We start from the raw sequence: 23,938 nt of genomic DNA on the forward strand, positions 1-23,938 counted from the left end.
AAAACAAAAAGGTTCATGTCAGGACATGTCTAGAGAATATACATAATGCTAAAACATTCTATTGTTCTATTGTAAAGAAAGACTGGTATGCTTGTATATCACCACAGCAGTGAAGGTTTTGCGGAAGCCAAAACAGGTCTAATTAAAACAACACTGGCTGTCCAGGCCTGCTGGTACTCTGGAGTTCATTAATGTTGAATACTTTTGTACAATAGAAGCGTGGTTGATTAAACCATGCAGCTCAGTGATTCCACACACCACGAGACTTCTTTCCCTTTGATGTCTCCTCCACACTACCTTTTATTGCTGTAGCTCAATTACAAAAAATCAACTATGACCGCTCTCCAAGAGCCGCCAAAGAGGATCAGCAAATAAGTCATTTTTGCAAAACTTGCACTGTGTATACACTCTGGGGCCATTTTAATAATATGTATATGCATTACTGATTATAATAAATGTTACTGAGGCCCCAGAAAGGATCATTGCTGACCGATTTATCTGGGTTTTTACTTGGCAAGCACATACAAACTTGAGAAGGTGTAAGTCCCATTCATTGTCTTCAGCAATAAATATTTTAAAAAGAGGGAAACATTGAGTTTCTTAGTGTATGCAACATATAAGACATAGAGATCTGTGGCACAAGCCTCTTACTTCAAGGGAACCTACATTAAGCTTAGCACACCGCTGATCATGTAACAGCTTTTACAACCACTATGCACTTGCTTGCACTGGCTGTTTGCTCTGAAGAGGCTTGTGATTAAGTGTGCATTGAGAGGTGTGGTGGCACAGCGCAAGGTTTCTTTATCTAAACTGTGTAGTTCTGCAGTGTTGGTCACAAAGATCTGAGCAAATAGAGGATAACGGTCTGAGGATGACTGTACAAATAGGTTGTAAAAGATGAGAAGGAACTGTTGATATTTCAAAGGATAAGCCAGTGGAATCCACACAGTTCTGAGACTAAAGCAGGGATTATTTAGCCCCAGTCGTCCTCATTCCACTAGTGTAATTTATAGAGTGTATTTGAATGTGCCATTTGAGCTTGCAGGTCGCTTTCTCTAGGCATATTTTACTGGGCTGTATAAAAGCTGTGTTCAAATAGTTTTGCGTCAAACACCACAGAAAATTATAAAACCAAATAACTTTGGGACTAAAGAATTGTTTTTTACCTCATAAATGTGCTGAACAGATGGTCCAATGTCCTGCTCCTTCTCTGGCCTTTCCTTAGGTTCCCATTGGTGGATGGGCAGAAATATCTGGGCAGGATGGGACACTCTGCAGTGAGCAAAGACATGTAATGTTTCTCTTTATTTATCAGTTTACTTTGTCTTGTGTTCATATGGTGTGTTTCTTCTTGTAAAAACACAACACTGCTAGTATGTTATAAATATGGCTCAGTCCAGATATTTTGAAAAAAACAAAACAGAACAACAATTAATTAATATAAAACCACCTTTGAAGTGTACCTATAGTCTTGGAAATTAATAAGACAGTATGAGAGACACAGAAATATTCATTGCAGGAGATTATATATATATATATATCAGTGGGGTAGAAGATAATGTTAATTATGTTTACTGACAACAACAAGTTGTCAATGTAAATGAAAATAACAGGAACAATCACTAGAAAATGCTCACCCTCGTATTTCAACACGGGCCAGTGCAGTGATGTTGATTTGCAGACTTATTGGATTACTCCTTGGATTGTCCTTGTTAGAGCTTTGGAATGAAAATGGGACACATGTCATGTTTAATTTCCACAGAAATATAATATGGATGCTATAGATATCATATCAGGGAATTTGTAGCCAGCTGTTAGCAAGCCTAGCCTTATTACCAAGCACTTCTGACAATGTTCATTCACAGGAAGCGAAATAAGCCCTCAACACACTGTGACATTATTAAGTTCTGGCTTTTTTAACATCACATTTTATCTGGCAAGATACAGTATTTATTTTATTTATTAAAAAAAAAAAAAAAAAAAAAAAAAAAAAAAAAAACTAACGTGCATGACAGTGGGAGGAACCTGAATCACAAGGTACTGATCAGACAGAAACCAATGTCAGGGATGTATTGTAGAACTGTTCACTGAGGAATGATTATGCAGCCCTCTATTTGTGATGACAAAAGGCTTCCACTCCCATGCTAGGTTAAAACTAAATGTTTTGTATTAAAGAAGCCACAGAACATCCTCAGGACCTGAATCTTTCAGTCCTTATGAAATCATTCCATACTTTCCCCTCCTATAAATGTCTGTTTGAATTTAGGCTTTGTGGACATTACAACATTTTGCCATTTTCCATACAGAAAACCTCAGGCATAATGGAAACAATTTCTATTAAGTCCAGCAATATACAGAAAGATAGCAACTGTAAACAAGTGTCAGTGTAGCGCAGACAGTAAAACAAAACAAAAAACCCATCAAAGGGAAAGTCATACAAACTGGGAACAAATGTAATTCAAGTGACAAAAATAAAATCTGGCAAGATGGTTTCTGAAATATAAGTTACTGTACAGTGTTCTACTAACTGAGCAGAATGACTATGTTTACAATGAAACATCACTTGACCGTGTTCCCTTTTTATACAACATGTGCTTATGACAGACTCCAAAGTGCTGTGTCGTCTCATTTTATGATAATTAGGTGAAGCTATGCTAATATTTTGGATGTACCATGCTTTAAACACACATTTTAAAAGAAGAAAAATACAGTAGGATGACAGTTTGAAGACAATGCAATCTATACAAAAACACTCCATTCAGGGTATTAAAAGTTGTTTTAAAACATGCTGTTTGGATATTGCGCAACATGTTTTTGGTCGTCAGTTAAGTTCACCATGAACTATTAATCAACATGCACTCCAACACTGTTAAGATACCTGCAGCTGGGCTTACTCTACAGCCTAAAAAAGAAAAACGTGGTTAAAGTCACCTCCCCTTTATTTCTAATGGGATTTTACATTGCATAGGCACCTAATACAACCCAAGAGTTTTCTGCATACCCAAGTTTGTTTTGTTGTAGATAACTGCTGTCATGAGGGTGTAATTTGACTCTGGGCTTGAGGTATGACAGGCTGCTACAATGTGTGTGGATTGGACTCACATCTGGAAGTTTTTGAAACATTCTTTGGGATTTCTGATGCACTTTATGCCTGCCACATTAATGTTTTGCCTTTTTTACATTGTCACTCTTCCTACCACCAATTTACAATCCTTACCTGTCTCAGTTGCAGGGTCTGTTTTGTTTTAAGTATCCTAGCAAGACTCTAAAGATTCACAATGGTCAATCACATGGATTCCGTCTGCGAGGGTACCAATATTTAAAACACTAACTTCAGGACATATGGCCAGCATTAGACACCTGGAACGATTTACAGTGAGCCACCAGACCACATTCCACGGGACAGCCTGCAAGAATCAACTCAAATTTCTGTACACCACGTATCGGCGAAGGGTCTCTGCTGAAAAAAATGTTTGCTGCAATACGTTATGGAGGAGGATGAGGCTGTTTATGTTCTTGTGTCAGTGTCTCTCTTGCAGCGAGCCCAAGCTCCTGGGAATGAGGTTTTAAGCACATTAATCATAATAAGCATGCGCTTCAAATGCAATGCAAATACTAAAGGGCACATAGCCTTTGTTAAAACAACACTTTAAAATTGTCTTGTGAGATCCCAGGGGTGTTTCATGTAGCCGATTAAACTCAGAAGGACTCTGCTCTGTCTCTGTCCTTGTGTTTCATTTTTTTTAACCGGTGTCCTGGGGAATAAGTAGACCGGGGAAAAAAGTGGATCGCTATCTAGAATTTAAAGCGGAGGTTCCATCGTTTCTAAGCTTTACTACTAGTACTAGTCTGGGGAATTAGTTAATCGAGCCCAGGAATAATTTTATTGGATATATTTACTAAAATTAAATAATTTAAAATCAACTTTGTAAGTGTCATGTATATGTCTGTTTTTTTAACAAATGTTAAAGCAACTTGAGATGTTTTTGTTACATATTTAACATGTATCCAGTACTGTAAGGATAGGTATGTGAGCGATTATCAGAAGGTTAAAGCACGATTTTCAGTCATGGACAACTTAGGCCATGATGCACAGCAATCACTGATGCACTTGTAGCATTATTATTTATTATGCGCTTTGTTCTCTCATTTATTTTTACAGACAGTACTCTTTTTTATTTTTCAACCTGGGTACATAGGCTACATGACAAAACTCCTGTTCCTATTCAAACAAAAAAAATGAAACATGTTTACTAATTTAGTCTTTTTTTTTTAACTAGGATGTTAATATTTCATCTATGTAAACTGTGATAGTTAACGCTAGGCCTACTGACAAAATAATAATAGACCTTGCAATACTACAATAATATTGTATGATTGTATGTCATTAGAATATATTACTAAAAAGTTTAAATTTTCATTAAAGGTTGACAACATTTTGACGTGTAAAACCTTTTACTATACAGTTAATAAATCTTTGTGGTCACACATCAGTTACATCTGTTTAACAATGACATTTTTACAGGCAGAAAAAAGCTGACAAGGGTTTAACACTAGGCCTAGGATAAAGAGAGATGTAAGTTACAGTATAACTGAACACTTTGCATCGCACATATATTTTACAGACCGAAAATAAATAAATAAAAAAGAAAGTGGTGTGTGAACATATTACCATACAATCTGGCAAATAAAATGACCAGACAGAAAATGTTGATTCATGCAGTTAACATCGCCTTTAATCAAACTGCTGCCGCGCCTTCCTTTTGCCTTACTGCGCCTGCGCAATCTACTTTTTCCCCGCTCTACTTATTCCCTACAACAGCGGTATTGATTTATTTATTTTCTGGAAATGCTCTAATCCCTAAAGACTCAACACAAACATTTCTCCCTACAGATGCCTCTCCTTGCTTTTTTTTCATTATGAATGCTTTACTGTACGTAAAACATTGATGTCATTCTAAACCCAGATCGAAATCAAACTGCTTTATTACCCTTAAGTGAACTACCACCCCAATCATCCCTGTTCTACAATTTGTATTTAAGTAACTCAAGACATAATGTTCTAGAAATTCGCTACAGTTCTTCACACAGGGTCAGAGTTCTACCAAGACGTTGCTCCAATGAAAAGTGTGCAGGATAATAAGACAATAGGACATAGGCAGCCCTTAAGAATTTATTTCTAAATTTTGTAACTTTTTTTTAATTTTTATATAAAAACAGGTTCGAAGCAGATGATTTGAGAACCCTGTTGCCTCTCTATTTGCCTAGAGCGGGTACAATATAGGTATCCACAGATTCCCTACCCATGACAGACCCTACTGAGGTGGTGTAACACAGCAGTTTAATACCCAAGAACCAGTGATCCATGTCCATTATTGATATGTATTATGTCTTTTTTTCAAACCCAAATAAAAAACAGAAAATCCAACTAATATCACTTGACATCTAAGGTGGATGTGTACAGTATCTTCCTTACATGCCAATGCTGAGAGTACCACAGACATCTAACCAGTCATTTTAAATCACTACACAGGTAAGCACAAGTACTGAGCTACACTGCTATAAATCCATTGCTTTGTAAAACACAACTCAAATGATTACCATGAACCAAATTTTTCTAAGGCTGTACTGACAGTTCTGAAGGGGGAGTCGGCGTTCTAATTGCATCTGTCCATGTAAGCACAATTTGTCAACTTCCTTTCGTAGCGCAGTTAAACATTTAGAAAAATGATGTAACGGTCACAGATGTCTGACACACCCCACACGCATGTTCTTTTTCTCTCCCTGTCAGATGTGTTATCAAATGAGGGTTTCCTGTTTTCTGCTGTGCTCGGCCATCTTGCCTTTTCTTATACTCCTGAGTTTTGGCAAAGGAAACAAAGAATACATCAAGTATGACACATACTGCTGTGTTGCTAGAACATTTGTAATTGATTTACCAGGATGCCACTGTCAATGCATTATTGCTACATGCAAAGCAGAGTACTTAAAAAGTCCAAAGAGGGTTGACAGTTCCATGAAAGCGGTGATAATACAGTTTAATGGGAATCGTTTCATCGGAAGCAGCACCAACCAACATCTCAATCCACACTTGAAGCATTTCATAAACTATGGAAAATCCATTCTACACCAAGATTTAATTGAAAATCAGGAAGCTTCAACTGTAATGTACAAATATACAGTATTTAACAAATACATTACTGTTTTTGGCCTATATGAGAGCCAGCAATGGAACACATGGTCCAGTGTCCTGCTCCTTCTTTATATCATTGCTTCATTAAAAAAACATTGATCGACATAATTGTGTTTAAAACTATTTTAACACTGCAGGTCTAGAAAAGAACAGATATAGCCACACTTTAATTGTGGTCAGATTTTAGTTTAGTATATGAGAAACTCAATATGTTAATGTAACATTATTCAGCAGGATTCATTCAACTTTATGAAGCAACATTAGTTAATTCTATAGGGTTATGCAAAACTTTTGGCCAGAGCTGTACAGTATGGCCCAGGACAGGATATCTTACCTTTTGATCTGAAGGTCAAACTTAATGTCAGAACCTGCCTCTTCCAGGCGTTGGACAGCAAAGCGCAGACCTACAGAGAGCTGGGAAAGGAGTGGATCAAAGAGTCAGCGATTGGCATCTGCTAATGTTAAACACAGAACTCCTTCTGGACACAAATAAGGGCACCTTCAATTATTAAATGTGGTCCCTGAGTTCAAAAGCCTGTCTGATCCAGACAGTTTCACCTTGTTCAGACTGAACCCCAGGGGGGATATTTTTGGAACCTGGGCCTTGTAAACTTCATGCCAGGATAAATCCTCAAGTAAGTGTTTTTGCTTTTATTGTCAAGTCGTCCAAATGGTTTCTTCTAAAATAACTAATAGAGCAGATAGACTACCCCCTTGCTTGAAGTGTACACATGTTAGAATCATTAACATAACCTTTAGGCCTTTTTTTCTCATCCAAAGCATCTGACACACCACAGACCAAAAACAGGAATTTATACAAGAGTTTATAACAAAGAACATATGGGGGGAGTTCATTATTGTACCAGTGATAATGGTTTTCAGACACATCTAATGAACAACTGTTCAGACTCTGCATTGAAGCTTACTGGTGTTGCATATGGAAAGAGGAAATATTAAACAACTACAAAGTCAGTTTATAAGAAATTGTTAATAGTACCAAGCGCAATAGAATTTTTAAGAGGTAAAACATCTTGTACCCTAGTAACCATCAACAAGCATTTTCATATCCCATTAGCCATAATTAGGCAAAACATGTTTTAAATTGCTATGAAACTACCAGAACATAAAAATCCTTACTGTAAGATATTATTTAATTGAAAGGTCAGAATACTTATTCCTACATAAATCTCTGTCTAGACTACCCAGCACAGCCCCTAGCCGCAAATACCTTGTTTCCATGGACAACCAACTTGAGTCGACTGGAGTGTGCTCAAATCGGTTTGCATTCTCCCAGAACTCGAGTTGATGGAAGAAGGCGGTGTTTCAATGCTTTAACGAGTTGCCTGAGTTATCAATACTTGCGAGTTAAAGGTCAAGACGTGCATTCGCTGCAGACGGTATTACAGACAAATCGTCAATAATTAAAAAATAAATCCATGTAGATATTCTTTAGTATTTGTTTCATGTAGTACATATACCTCTGGCAGGCTGGTATGCAGAACAGGAGAAAAAAAAAAGTGCTGGACAAGAGAAATAATGTGTCAGATGTCAAATTGGATATGAGAATGGCAGTGATGAAGCCAATTTTCTTGAAAAAATAAAAAGTAGACTGGACATTTCCATCAAAGGATTTAAAAAAAATGTGGAATTGATCGGATGCAATCAGAAACCCAGAGGCAGTGCAAATTGCACCTGCTACTGTAGTAGGACTGTTCTTTTTTTATGTTACGCCTGTCAAACAGAGCTGATTTTACCAGTGCTTGCCAGTCTAACTGACTAGAAGGCCTTCTGTGTTGTTCTCCAAGTTGCTGTAGTGACATTGTAGATGCTAGTATAACGAATTACTGTAAACAAGATACTGTTTTAACAGACAGATTTCATTAAGTAAACATTTATTTGAATCTTTTTGGAATTAAAAGTATAAATTTGCATTGCATTTTTCTTTGTGGTCTTGTTAAGTGAAAAACAACAATTCAAAAATCGTCAAAGTCCCCCAAAGTAGCAAATCCGCCGACTTTAATACCAACCAAAATGTCCTGTTATACGGTATGTTTGTACCCCTACAACATTTTTCATTGACATTTAGTGATGTAATTTCTTCCCACCCCGAATTCAGACTTTAGAATTCAAGCCAGCCCAAGGAGTGAAATCAGACCACAGGATCGGGGCTCCCGTCTGAACTGGGAGCAAACTGGATTAAAAAACATGGAAACATAGGTGGGGGGGGGGGGGGGGGGGGAGGTGGGGGGGGGGGGGGGGGGGGGGGTGGGCGTTAGAGTTGACTTTTTACAGTATATCATTATGTTTCAGTTGTCACATCATGGTGAATAAAACTCAGAGCTTTGTAGCACCTCTATAGCTTCAAAAGGGCTCCCAAACATGTATTCTCTTTGAGTTCAGCTGGTACATCAGAGTGTGACCACTAACCTCTCCCCCTGCAAAACTTCCCCCAGTGGATGTACAGGAAGAAATGTTTGTTCTATGTGGTATTTCTGATATCCTCATAGATACTGAAATGTATTGGTTCACAAACCAGAACTAGCTAGCAATGCTGCTACAGTATGACTATTTGAAATATAAGTAATGACATAATCAAAGAAAATTTGTTCCAAAAATGCCCTCCTACGAGGCATACTTAACAGCAATTCAACATTGACGTTACCTACAATTAGACCAGCATAACTCTACATCCTTAAACAGTATGGCATTATAAGTCCCCATGTGTTGCTACAGCTGTTACAGGGAACTTTTTATACTTATAACTTTAAAGTCTGTTTCAAAACTTCTTTAACAATGGCCACCTCTAGTGCACTGGAGTTTGAGATTTGTCTTCTAAATCACTGGAGGAAAAGCAATTAAAAAATACAAAAACATAACAAGTGCTCTGGCTTTTCTGTTCCGCACCACATCATGGATCGTTATTGCTGTGTTCCCTGATTGACAATGTGGGCAATAATCCTTACACTATCAGTGCACTAGAGCAGCCTTTTTGAAAAGAGCTTTGAAACAGACTTTAAAGTATAAAAAGTTGTCAGGATGTTAACAATGATAATAAAAATGACAGGTATACAGTTGTAGCAACACGTGGGGACGTGTAACACTATATTTTTGGAATCCCGCTATTTACTCTTAAGCCCCTTTCTAACTATAAATCATCTGCCATTCTACTCCATAAAGTATTTATGGTCTTGAGTCAGAAAAGGACACTGCAATGCTAATAATTAATGGTGTGACACAATAGATATTGGAAGAGCAAAATAACATGCGACTCATCATGGACCTATGCAATATACTTTCCCAGTCAGCTAACTATTTATTGATACAAAGCCAGTCTCTGTATTGGATATGTCCTATCTCTGTCCCAAAGCTAGGCCAAACACTTAATAATAGATGGAGAGGAAAATCCAAGCAAATTCAATTCTGGCATGAAAACATGCTCCCTATCTTGCACACAGGAGTGGCAACATCTGCTGGAGAGGTAGCTGTCTGTCAGGCTGGTTTGGAAAGGCTGAACAGAGAGTTTTAAACAGTAGGACTGAGTATACTTTTTTATATACATTCTTCAGATTTATTTTTTATTTTTTATTAAGTTACACAAAAACATGGCCTTGTAACTACCATCAAATGATAACTAATGGGTGGGTTTATAAGCAGTCCACGTGGTCAATGTTCTTTGTAATTCATGTTAATCCTAAAAACAAGGTAAAATAAAATCCAATTTTGAAGGATATTCATGGTATTGTAAGATCTGTATTCAAGCAATCAAAAAGCTATTTGCTCTTAGTTTGGTTCTGGTCCCTTGTGGGGGGCAGGGGGGTCTTTATGTGCATTGCTCACTATAATTTTGGAGACTTGGTGGTCCAGTGGTTCCCAGTTCAATCCCAGTTCAGCCACTGACTTACTGTGTGTGACTGAGCAAGTCACTTAACCTCCTTGTGCTCTGTCCTTCGAATAAGACGTAAAAACAAGGTTCTACTGTAAGTGACTCTGCAGCAGCCTAGTCTCTGTAAGTCACTTTGGATAAAAGAGTCTGCTAAATGGCTAATTAATAATAATACTAATAATAATGTATGCTGAGCTGGCACAGACAGTTTTGTGTGAATGAAATTAGAGTTGGTTTCCATTGCACATTTACAGGCCTGTGCTACTTAGATTAAAATAAATACCCACCTAAAATGATCTATTAATTGCCATTTAAAGGAAAATTGTTCAACATCTGCCACAACATGGATGATTTCCTGTGAAATTAATTCGATTTTTTTTTACACATCTGTGGTACACGTTATGCAATACATGGGCATTTTATTTTTTAAAAAAATCACTGACGCCAGCTTTAAAATAGGAGACAGTGCTGTGGTAATATCATCCTATTGCTGGGGGACATGCTAATTTATCACATCTGTATTTAACCCCTTAACCAGAACCCCCTGCCCCCCACAAACAAATCTGGAAAGTGTTAAAATTTGTTGTTTTTTCCTTCACTGTTTGTTATGCAACTAAATCCCACATACAAAACTCTACAGTAAAATTCCTTGTAGAGTAATTACTATAAAGTACATCTCAACATGTCTCACACAGGTTGAGAAAAAATGTCACTGGCGTGCCTGTTCCCTTTGTGTTCTCTTTTGGCTCTGACCATTTCTAAAGTTTAGTTCTAAGGTTACAATCTGCTCTACAGCATTTTCCAAAAATCCATTACCACATTAATGCTTTTTCTTTTTTTTTTTTTTTTTTAACCACAGAATTCTTTCAGAACTCAGAAGTCATTCAGAGTTCCACCATTGCTCTCAAGCATAATTATCTATCTATGTCAAAAGTATTTATTTTAAATGCATGTCTTAATTCATAGTACTTCATAGTATCCTCTAGATCTGTGGAGCTAGGGAAATCAAGCATAATGGCTTTTTAATTGTGTAATAGAATTCTACCTAATAATACTCTACTGTATTTGCTTTTTTTGTCATATTTGGTGTGTGTCAACTTAATAGCAGACTAAAATATTACAAATGCTCTAGACATAGTGGAAAGATTGGGTTATGCCAGATTGCCATATTCAAATCATATTTTAAATGTTTAATTCAAAATTAACTGTATGTTTTGTAAAGCTTATGTATTCAAATGCAAACACATGCACACTAAAAATATATATTTATTTATTTTAGGATTTTGCTGCATTCTACTTTATAGTGGCTACAGCTTCTGTAAGATAAATGTCACTACATTGCAGAATTCCCACTATATATGTGTCTTACTGAATGTATAAAAGTAGCATTTTGAGCCCAACAGGGAGTCAGCACTGTCTGCTTGTCATTGATCCTCAATATATATGAATTATGGATTTATAACATGATCAAATTATAGACCATGCAGATGTCAATACTCTTCTTTACAGTATATGTGAGAAATACAAGGCTGTTGTGGAATTAGGTATTTTTAGCTAGTATTACTCCACACTATTTAGCACAGTTTGGCCTGCTTGAAAGTGGACATGCAGTGTCCAGGTAAGAACTAGGAGCGCTAGCAGAGCTAAGAGCATGACAGTAAGTATTTATAACTTTAAAAATCTGTAATTCAAAATTTACACTGAGGTTTGATCAATCACGTGTTGATTCTGGTAACATTCCACCATACGACAGGAATCATACTGCATACGACAGATGGATTTTGTGGGCACTTGTCCAAAGTGTTCCAGCAAATGTGGGTGTCGAGTTTCAATTTTGACAAAGTACAGTGGCCACACTGATTGTTTTACATAGGATCACCCATTAATCCTTACCGCATACTTGTTAAATATGTTAACTGAGGAGATAAGCTGTCTGATAATTATTGCAGATGTCACAAGCTGCCTATTACAATATTAATATTACAATATTATTATTAATATTACAGTATTTAACAATGAGCAATAGTATGCTAAATATATATAAATAAAACCCAAATGTGTCCACACCATTGATCAGTACCTACAGTATGTTATTTTTCCAAGCCACTCGACATCATAAACTACCTTTTGTATGAAGGAGTTATGTACTGTCCAGTTTTAATAATTTAAGGTTCAACTGTATGAACTTTCATACTGGTTTTGTTCATTAAAAAAAAAATAGTAAAAGCTTCCAAGCCTTTTTATAAAGCAGTGACTCCACATGTTTGCAATAAAGGGCCAACAATTGCACAGGACTGTGTTTGTGTGACAATCAAACAGAAGATTGTGAAAATGCAAAGGGGTCAATAGATACTTTACAAGTAGCACATAAATTGAATTCAGGCATTTGTTTTGCCAGGGAATTTATGCAGGATGAATTTCACTTTGTACCGAAGGTGTTGCCATTGGACAAGAAAGATCTTAATAACCGGATTCTGCAGAGTCAACGCCCTGGTTTGAACGATCAGACCCCCCCCCACTCTCAACAGAATCAGATACTTGAAAAGTGTCACCTGCCTGGATAATAAAATCTATTAAATCCATCATTCTGATAATTGCATGATGGCCTTTTAACGGCAGAGTTTTTAGACGGAGCTGTGGAAAAAAAAATGCTGATATTTAACAGGTGTTAAATACTGATCTGTGGATCCCAAGTGATCCATCACTGAGTCTCTTTGCTGTAGCTGTATCTTATTACGCAAACAATTTCCTGTTCTGGGGAGATTAGCAGGGGCTGTGTAGAAACAGCACCATAAGTGTAACCTCTCCTTTAGTGCTCTTTCTGAAATTGAATTACATGGGAATTAATGAAATGCATCTTGGTTTTTCTCTTACTTGCGTTCCAGCTACCATGGGGTTTCCTAGATCACAAACCACCATTCTGGTTATATTCTCCATCCTGTACTCGCAGTTCAGTCGCTGTAAAGCCTAGGAGAAAAAGAAAAGACAAGCAGGCAGTATTAACAGCCATGTACACTCCTGAGCGTGCTTCTTCCTTGGCACTGCCTGATTGCATCTGCAGCTGTGAAACTGTTGGATTTCAGTCACCTGAGAAAGGTCAGCCATTCGTGTACAGGATAGCCTGTGGCATGTTTGGTTTGAAACTATGTCTTCTTTCATTTGGACAGCATGATGAGCCTGGGCCTAATCTAATTTAACAGTATCCAAAGCCATAGTGAGAAAAGTGATACTACCTAGTCGGAATGAGTAACGCTTTCGCAAGAAAAGCTCCTTTCTGTTAGATATTTTATACCACTGTAATGAAAACAGCCTATTGTTAGAGAAAACCCAATTAGAAGGGCCACAGTTGTTCTAGAGAACCCGAGGCACCCCAGGGAAGTCCTGCTATTCTTTTTACTTTGCTCAAGAGAAAATAAACACCATACTTGATGTGGGGGAAGCCAAAAAAGTCATTTGGAATGTGTGTTGCAGTCAAGGCCACACTATCATGATAATCTGTAATTACACGGGAATACATTTAAATCACTTACAGCTATATTTTCCTTTTCTACTTTCTTATAAAGCTCTTGAAGTAATTGCAGCTAAGAACATAATTCCATAATTCTTTTTTTGCCCTTCCATTCGCTACTATGTCTCAAATGTGCAGTTTTATAAGAAACACATTAAAGCAGATTATATAGGTCACTGCTTTAGGTTAAAGGATAGCGTCAGTTTCTATGCCTTTTTCTTGGGTTATCTGTTTCCACTTGTTCTCCCTGGGTTGTTTCAGCTCAGCAGTGTCTTCTAGTTCAAACCATGTTACTGGCTGAAAGAAGGTGAAAGTACCCAGGCAGTAAAAGTGTGGCTTCTAAACAGTTTTCTTGAATCTAGCGTAGTACCAGATAATGTTTGCAAATGACAATACATATGTTTCTTTCAAAACTGCACATTTAAGACCTACATAATGGACAGATTATAATAGCATTGTGGAGACACTTTATGGAACGATTTTGTTAGCTTCAATTACTTTAAGGAAAGTGGGAAAAAAGCATTGTGAAAGCAGACCAACTGGTGGTATGGTTTGCCAATTTTACTCAAGTAAACACTATCCAAAAACAGTGCCCAATCCAGACAAATAGCTGTATAATCTCTATATCTTCACTAGTTAATGTTAGCTGTGAGAACATGTTGATCACAAAACAATATCCGTCTACATTATTCAACCCCTTGACTCTGTTCAGGGAAGCTGGCTTCAACCTCACTTGTGAATGTGCTTTTCTATGCTTACTTCTGTATGCCCTGGTTTGCATAACAAGTGTTGACTGTACTTCTCATGTTAAAGGTTGTATAAACTGAACCATTTTGAAATGTGGCGACTTAAAGCAAATGAGACATGCTGTGCCTGGTGACACCTAGACGTAAAAATGAATCCTTTTACATTTCTGAACAAGAGCCAAGTTTCAAGGACAGAAAAAAGTATAACAGCCAAAGTCTCATGTTTATTTTATTGTATAATATAGTGGGTGCAGTATGAGTTTAAAAATGTAAACAGTTTGTTAAAACTTGAAGTCTACTTGACTAAGAAGTTATTTTAGTTATGCCACCAATATACCGTTGCATTTACAAAAGCCAAGAACTATCAAGTGCTGTCCTTCTGTTAAATTAGATATGGCTCATCAAATATCCATGCAGTAAAAGCAATTCTGTCCTTCAACATTCACCCACCCCCTTCTCTGCCTCTCAATCACTAGTCTTCAGAGACAACAATAAAACTAATAATAATAAAAGCAGCCTGAAAGCGAAGATGTCTGAGGAGCTGAGCTCATAACATACTAAATTCCTGTCATCTTCGTGTCTGATGGTTTAAGGATACATTTATTGTGGGTCCAGCTGAAATAGATTGAATCCCTAATTAAAAACCATGACCCCCTGAAGTGATTACTTCATTCTTGCGCTCGACCCCGATGCGATTATCTCATTCTTGCGCTCGACCCCGATGCGATTACCTCATTCTTGCGCTCGACCCCGATGCGATTACCTCATTCTTGCGCTCGACCCCGATGCGATTACCTCATTCTTGCGCTCGACCCCGATGCGATTACCTCATTCTTGCGCTCGACCCCGATGCGATTACCTCATTCTTGCGCTCGACCCCGATGCGATTACCTCATTCTTGCGCTCGACCCCGATGCGATTACCTCATTCTTGCCCTCGACCCCGATGCGATTACCTCATTCTTGCCCTCGACCCCGATGCGATTACCTCATTCTTGCGCTCGACCCCGATGTAATCTGCTTCTTGGGGGATGAGCACATGGAGCTCTGACTCGTAGGCTCCTTCCCCTTGGTTCTGTGCATTTATAGTCAGCATCAGTGGGTTCTCCTCCCCGATGATTAACTGTTCTCTGTCCCTGTAGGGCAGATCAAAGTTTTATTAGCGCTTTGAGAAGTGAATACAATTTGAAGAAGATGTGGTACACCTTTACCAACAAAAACACAGGGGATTCATAAAACTTAATCCACTCAAAATAAGAGCTGTCCACTAGAAACCATGTCTAAAGGATAAATAGATTGATTTTTTTTTTTCTGAATGGCATTATGCTTTATCTTTCCAACTTGCTGTTACACATTGTCCTATTGTAAAGCGTGTCTAAAGAGTTAGATTGTTTGGTATTTAATTGTATTCAGCGTCTGAAACAGCCTCTGTTTGTAAAAGCTGAAATGTTAATTATTGTTAGTCCCCAGCAGATTCATTGCACTAGACTGACGGTTCAAGTACTGGGCTAGTCTTCAGTGGTGGATTTCATAGGCAACTACAGAAATCAGTTAAGATTCAATTCTATCTTATTGGTTACCATTATAATCAATTACCAAATGATTAAACATGCCTGGATTGTTCCTGTCGAAATGAGCTGAATTGTACTTTAACCAACAGTATGGACCATCAGTATTCTTACTTAGAGTAACTGTAGGGTGACCTCTAAAGGTTGCTGCATTGTTTGGAATCACAAACATTATATATAATTTGTTAATTTGTTATTGTTTCCATTGTTTTGAATAAACTGGTGGATAGCTTGGCTTTTTCTTCTCACCAGTATCTGTTAGCATAGAATTGTTGTTTATTTTTTTTTAACTAAAGTATGCACTTTGTACTTCGGTGACAATTGCCTGAAATACAGTATTTAATAAATTGCATTGATAACAGTATACTAACGAATGACATGCAGCTGTTGAGACAACAGACTCAGCACAGGTAGATACATTGAATTCACTTCTAACATTAATGACATGTTAGTATCTTCTGGTTGGATATGCAATAGTGTTGGTTCCATATATATATATATATATATATATATATATATATATATATATATATATATATATATATATATATATATATATATATATATATATATATATATATATATTTTATATATATATATATATATATTTTAGTTCGAAAATCTTTATAGATGCATGGTAGCGCTTTTCCAGAGAAGAATGCTCTGTTGCCTGTGAAATCACTGAAACAGAGACAGCAAAGTACGACAAACTAGAATGTAGATTCCGGGATCATCATATAAAATGGGATCCCAATATGCTTCACCTGCCCTGTGTAATATTGGGAAAGGGGGGAGTCAGGCTGGCTCTTTCTTTACTGAAGGTCCTGCCCCTTCAGAGGTTTACACTCTCTGTAGATTTGTATGGAGGCAGAAATACATGGGGTGCCATGTGTAAAAAAAGAGTTAATATTTTAACTTTTTTCCCAGATTTAACTTAAATCTTGTATTTTGCCCCAGATTTATAAATGTTGAGAAAATAAATAAATCTTTTTTTAGATGTGTGCATTCAGATAGAATTTATAAATCTACAAGATTTAACATTTAGCTAAATGTTTAACTGGCCATCTAAAATCTGGAGTTTGTATGCAAGTGAGCTCCGCCCGCCTGCTTTCAAGCGATTTGATTGGCTCTTGAAATGCTGAAATTTGTATATTTCCCGATTAGCATTACAAGAGCCAATCAAATCATGTGAAAGCACAAAGCGGGCAGAGCTCAGAACTCTTGTTAAGCGATTTAGATTAAATTAAATATTTAGCTAAATGTTAAATCTTATAACTAGATTTATAAATTATATCTGAATGTACACAATTAAAAAAATATATATTTTCACAACATTTATAAATCTGGGGAAAAAATAAAAGATTTAAGTTACATCTGGGAAAAAATACAAGATTGAAGTAAAAACTGGAAAAAAAAGACGTGTTCAAATATTAATGCTTTTTTATTTTATTTATTTTTATTTTTTTTTACACATGGCACCCCAGAAATAGAAGCAAATCTCAGAAGATGTTTTATCTAGACATATGCTGAGAGACTTACATCCTGGCTGAAAGCTTCAGATCTGGGATACACATATTGTCTTCTCCGCAGTCCACCAGAATGTAGACCTATGTTATTAATTAAACAAAATATTTCACAATTATACAATTTTTTTTTTCAATGCACATACAATTGTATTTATTACAAGCCAAGATTAATATTATGCACAAACACGATGTCATGATTGAAACCGGGAAATGTTTTTTCACAAAGTACTATACATACTAAAAACTAAGAAATATTCAAAGGCACCATTACATGAGAACCTTTTATTTTTACTAAGTATGCTGTAATAGCAGTAAGGAACACGATTCTGGAAATGCCTTTTCTATCATGTATTGTTCTCATAATACACGTTTTTTCTGATTATTGTATTTTTTTTTAAATCAAAAACTACAAGTAGAGGAATAGCCATTCTAACTTATTTCTGTCTTTACGTGAAAATCCATGTCTTATTAAAGATACGCTTTTATCAATCTTGCCTGAGCTTTACCACACCTTTACTCTGTTGTTAATAAATTTTCAAACACTTCATTTTATTAACGTAAATAAGCGGTGTCAGATAAATCAATAAACTGCCCACTTTGAAGAGCATAAACAATGCAACCATACCTGCTCGTGAATAAATGGCTTTCCATAATAATTCAATATTGGTTTCAGAGTCAAACCCCCAGGAGGATTGGATTCGTCCAGACTGTAATTCAACCCAATGCTGATAGGAGTCAGCTTATCCCGAAACTCTGTTTCATCCTGACAGAAACAACAGCAATGGAAATCATGAGAGAGTAGGATCAATAGCGTGAAGCATTGCCAACTCATAACAACCCATTCACTTTGATTAATTGCCATAAAACACATTACTCTGAAAGTGTTTAAACCTATCTATGTATGGAATACATATTACAGATTATTTGGCTGATTATAAATATAAGATATAAAATGTAGTCAGTTAGGAACCCTTAATAGGCAGATGCGGTAACCTTTTTGCAGAGATAAGCAAATTGAGATTCTATTTGACTTGTATAGGATTCAAGAACATGACCTCCCATTTCACAAAGCTAATTCAGTGCTGCACTAGAAAGCAAAGCATGCCACCTCTTTGTAGCTTCATTAAATGCTGTTGAGTGTTTTCTATGTTGATGGCATTACTAACATTTTTAGGCGTATTACTGTACATTACTGTATTACTGTTCTCCCATAGATCTCCCGCAGATGAACATCCTATATTGAATATCTCCTTGGCAGGAAAAGTACACAATGAAGTGTCTGCTAAGGGTGGTCGAGGAATCCTAGCTGCTATACTCACTTTTAGGTACACAAGAAAGTTCTGGCATCCCTGATGCTTCCTCTTCTCAATCAGCAGCTGGAAGGTGTGCTGATGTTGGGCATTCTCAAGGAAAAGGACCCTTTTTATTGCTCCTTTCTGCTTCAGCCGATCCAGATGCAGCTCAGCATGTAAAGCTGGTGAGACAGAAATTAAGCATTTAAAGCCGTGCATCTTCAGATAAAAAAAACAAAAGCAGAGGATAAATTGATACATTTACATTCTACTGCCCCGGCAGGGACTTTACTTTAATTCCACCAAGAAATGTTAAGGTTATTGAGCTTCTAAGTAGTTTCTGAATATGCAACTGTCATTGAATTACAAATTTGGTTCTGAAATACCATAGATGTATAATAATGGATTCCCCTTTGATCTAGCTGTGAAGCGTTATCACCATATAATTAGTGACAACACATGGAAAAGTGTTTTTTGTGGTACGTTTGTTGTATCACAGCTGAACGTGGGAGGCTATTTTTGCTTGGCTTTGATTCGCCTACCCTGTAGATAAAGTGCTATGTTTTCAGCTTGCGAGCATCTGACTTCTTTGACATCCAGATGCATAATTTCCATTTTTGGGAAAGCGCTGTCTTTGATAACAAAATAAACTCAAAACAGCTGCTTACCTACTGTATCTGGTATGCCGAGGCCTGATACTGTTGCACAAACTCTTACAGTCAAGCTGTTTGGGAATAAAGTGGAAAATGCTGTTTTAATACAGGTTCCCATTTCACAGAGCTTCACATCAAAGGCGTGTATTATTTTTGACCAAATCGAAAGGTAGCTTTATCTAATATATCACAAGCACAAGTCATTCTTCATAATAATAGCAACAGCAATGTGTGTAGTAAAATGCCCTTCATAAGAGCACATATCGTTTCAATTAAAGTTACATTCTTTCAAATAGTTTTATTAAGTAGGTCTTTTAGAGTTATTAAGTAGGTCTATCAGCCAGAAATCACTGTCAAATTAACTTTTATTCCAGGTAAATGATTTTAAAATATTCAAAAGTAAGCACTGGGTTATTATCTTGGGATTGTTAACATTCCTGCTGATATACTGTGCATGGTCAAAATGCATCAATAAATGGTGGGCCAGAACTATAATGCACTGAAATGCAAGGGGTTGACCTGAAATTAAAATACTACTACATTATCAAAAATGAGTTACTATATAAAGGAATGCAGCTTTCATTTAAAACAACAATCAAAACGAAGAGTGTAACAGTAAAGTAAAAGCCTAAATATTTTATGAAATGATGAACACAACTTGTACATAATTGCTTGTTACTGGATACCAGGGCATTTTAGCTGCAATTAGTATTCATTATGCTGAAATGACTTCCTGCTGAGAAGGCCACTAGAGATGGGGAAGCAAATAATTTCCTACAGACCATTTCATTTCACATAGATGTGAGTCTGCACAGAATGCAGAACATATGAGTAATCAATGTGCTTTAAGTATGAGTCTGTTATCATATAAAGTCATAACAGTGAAGAACAAATCACACAAAACAAACTTTATATTTAATGTTAAGTTATTTTTTCCAAAGGTAATTTTAATTGTACCTTTTTGATAGCCCCCACAACGTGCTCTGGGGACTTCAATTTTTGACACACAGACAGTAACAATAATTATTTAATAACTTTTACAAGTGCAATGGTACACCATATACAATAAATAAAATACAATAAATAGTTTCTGGGAAACTGACAAATAATTTGGAAAGTGCCAAACTGTAAAAGTCTGTTAGACAAGTTTAATATGAATCTTTTAGAGATATCCAAATACAATGCCTTTACATGTTCAGGCTGGCGTTGGATGTGGCTAGATCGGTCTGATATGTATCGGAGGAAAATCCACTTGCTACAAAATTAGGCCTGTAGGGTAAATGGATATAATTTAGACTATAGAATGACCTTCTATACAGAGACACTCTTCTCCATTAGACACTGAGTTTATGGCAGCAGTTTTCCTGCCACATACTGCACTATTGATTGTTCAGCATGAATATTTAATGCAAGCAGATGCATATACAGTACTTTACAATGTACACTCCAGTGGATGTTCCACAATGTAAAAACCTCCACTTTTAAACCTGCTATTATCAGGAATCATTTTACACTGTCTGATATACTTAAAATGTAGCTCTGCTGCAGGGCTCACATATGTTGTGACCTCACTCAATTCTTTCCTTGTGGATAACTTATTTGCCATGTATCATTTAAAATACTTCTGAGACTCGCTCAAGGGACTATTAAAGTAATTTATTTCTGCAGTCCTCTGCGAATCCCCAAGAGTGACCTTTTCACTTCCTAACACAAACAGTAATGTCACCATTGAACAGTTAAGGGCATGTACTGTAAGGAGTGGCATTACTAGATATAGGTGACCATTTGGCAGTCATCTAGTCTTGGTTTTGTTCAATGCTAGGGCTCTTTTGTCTATGAAAAAAATACAGTATGCCATTATATAGCACTAGCTATTAAATCCTGCAAAATGGTAGTAGCAACTACCATTCACTTTCTGTTTGAGATGGTAACACACTATGTGACTTTCGCGACAAGTCAGCAAATTATTGACCAGGTCCCTAACAGAGGCAACTAGCTAACCCATTCAAATAGTGATGATAACCAAGGCTTTAAAATCAACGTTCTTATCTCTCAGCACTAGAAACACCCTTTTTCTTGTATTGAGGATTTCCTAAATTGTACTAATACACATATATGCAGAACTGATTTTATTCTTTGGTACACAGTAGCTGGAAAACTATGGTTGCTTCCTGTCACCTAATCACTGCTTGTGCTAAAACTGCGATCAAACCTGCTAACTGAAAGAAAGCACAGGAAGTGATTGGGTCTCAGGAAGCAGTTGTTTAATCTTCTAACTTTTAGACTAAGAAACCAAGCTCAGAAGATCTTCAGCATCTTCAGAGGGCATATTACTGTGTATTGCTGTTTATATAAAGCCTTGGTAATCACTTGTGTAAAAGAGTGTAGTGCGAAGTGTACCACACAAACATTATGTGTCATCCAGCTTTACTAAAAACATGATACATGCAAATCTTATATATGCTCCTTCAGATTAGCAAGGAGGGTTGGTCTACTCTATAGTGTTACATTCAAGGGGGTTTCATAATTAATATATTAGAACTGAAATGCTGACATACACAATGACAAGGGCAGTGGTGGGTTAAAACCTTTGTTACTGCATCATATATGCTAATACACTAATATAAAGGAACCGTATGGCTACAAAACCTCTGTATATGTTAAGCAGCTGTACATGGGACACGAATATAGCTGAATATAGCTTTGAACCAAGCAGACTATCTGATCAGTCCCAGATAAACTACAATAACAGGCTTCTTCACAGTGGAAAACTAATCTTGTGTTTATCTGTATAATCCCCAAGAAATCACACATTTCACTCAAGAAGCTCAAATTAAGTGCTTTAGCTCAAATTAAGCTCTTCTCTGTACAAAATGACATGTTACTGGTTAGACATCAAAACCATGCCCATGTTTGCAGCTCCTCTAATCCCCCACTGTGCTCCAGGAGCCTCTACCCGAGTCACATAGCTGGCCAAAAGCTGTAAAAATATACCCCTAGGGACTTGGAAAGCATTTGCCTGTTGCTGATTTTTCTTCAGCTGGGCTTTAATATTTGTAAGAAACCTCTCCTCAGAAAAACACCATATGGATACCCAGAAACTATTGCTACATTATCATTATTAAACCATATCTAAATAATAATTAAAAAAAAACAAGCACACTCAGCCAGACTGCTTACTGACTTTTACAGTGATGATTCAGCTTATCAAGTGTTCTTATTGCATTTTGTCCTCAGGGTGTTGCATGCAAAATTAATCAATGGTCCATTTCAACACTGTATAAAGAAAAAATCATTCAATATCCCAACTGACCTACGAAAAACTGGCACACAAACGATATTTATATTCCGATTATCTATTAGGTTTTATTAGACTAATCAAACTTTAAGCTAAGAACAACATTAGCTGTCACACTTGTTTACCTTATAACTAAATGCAATCATTTTATTGTCTAACGCACAAGCATCTTATGCTCAGACTAACCTAATCTAATTTAAAGACCAATTGACTTGTTCAGTTTAGGTCGATGCTACCCTGATTGACCTACAGGCATGAACTAGTCACAAATTAAGGAAGAAAACAAGGGTGAACCCACTGTCATCCAAATGTCACAAGCAAATTCTCAGGGCACTATGCCAGCCAGGTCGCCCTTTCCAGCCAAAATATGCCTGCTTACCAAGTCACAGAGGTCTCAGAGTTTGGCAGCTGGCAAGTTTTAGTCTCTGGGTTTAGAATCATGGGGTTCAGCAGGAGCTGAGCATCCACTGTCACTACAGGACGAGCTCTGTGTAAAAAGAACAAAGATGTCAGTCTTTTGCAGTAATGTGTTGCGTGGTGAGCTATGACTATCATTAATATGACAATACTAGAAAATGAGGTATATGAAGAGCAGACTAAGCTGTTAAAGATTAATTTCATTTCAAATTAAACCAGTATGTTGTTCTAAAAAAAAGAAAAAAAGATTATAGTAATCTCTGCATTTTGTAACGTGTGTAGGGGTGCTGTAATTTGTGCTTTAGTTTGACAGTTTATTAAGGTCAGTTAGTTTATTACTTTGGCAGTTAGTTTATTAAGTTAACTGTACCTAAGTAACACCCATTACTTTTGCCTCTGTCATTGTAACAGGCCAAAACACACCCACCAGCTAATTTCATAGTAATAGCAATTTAAGCTTTTTGACCGTGTTGTTTTGGTTTGACTGTTACTTTGTTATTATAGTTTATTAACATACACTTGCCTATTTTGCTTTTACTTGTTCAGTTCATTCCATATGTTTATGCATGTGTGTCATGACAAGTGATAAATATGTATTTATTTATTCATATTGGGTCTTGTGGCTAACTCCGTTTTAGAGAACACTTCGGCTGTAAGAACACTTGGCTTGTTTCCCGAGGGGTGTTCTCTTAGCCGGACACTACTGTATATAGTAATAACTGTGTTTTGTTAGCCATTTAAGAATTACAGTGCAACACATACGTGCACACACACAAACACACACACTCCCTGGATGTGCATTTACAAACAGTTAAGCCTAATATGTAGTCAAAAAGCATGCTTCCTACGTACCGA

The 23,938-nt window shown here is 36.7% G+C and overlaps 1 protein-coding gene across 1 annotated transcript in view; it reads right to left on the minus strand.

Moving 5' to 3' along the window:
* Positions 1 to 23,938, minus strand: part of LOC121315003 (integrin alpha-8-like) — a 73,105-nt gene that overhangs the window by 16,653 nt on the left and 32,514 nt on the right. Inside the window, exons 15-24 of the mRNA XM_041248832.1 lie at positions 23,046 to 23,153; positions 19,384 to 19,439; positions 18,743 to 18,897; positions 18,049 to 18,186; positions 17,437 to 17,504; positions 15,318 to 15,465; positions 12,951 to 13,043; positions 6,528 to 6,607; positions 1,638 to 1,718; positions 1,167 to 1,272 (exon numbers count right to left, since the gene is read on the minus strand). Of these exons, the coding sequence (XP_041104766.1) occupies positions 1,167 to 1,272; positions 1,638 to 1,718; positions 6,528 to 6,607; positions 12,951 to 13,043; positions 15,318 to 15,465; positions 17,437 to 17,504; positions 18,049 to 18,186; positions 18,743 to 18,897; positions 19,384 to 19,439; positions 23,046 to 23,153 (1,033 nt within the window). The remainder of the gene's footprint in view (positions 1 to 1,166; positions 1,273 to 1,637; positions 1,719 to 6,527; positions 6,608 to 12,950; positions 13,044 to 15,317; positions 15,466 to 17,436; positions 17,505 to 18,048; positions 18,187 to 18,742; positions 18,898 to 19,383; positions 19,440 to 23,045; positions 23,154 to 23,938) is intronic.

The sequence above is a fragment of the Polyodon spathula genome, chromosome 4 (genome assembly GCF_017654505.1).
Source record: "Polyodon spathula isolate WHYD16114869_AA chromosome 4, ASM1765450v1, whole genome shotgun sequence".
NCBI lineage: Eukaryota > Metazoa > Chordata > Actinopteri > Acipenseriformes > Polyodontidae > Polyodon > Polyodon spathula.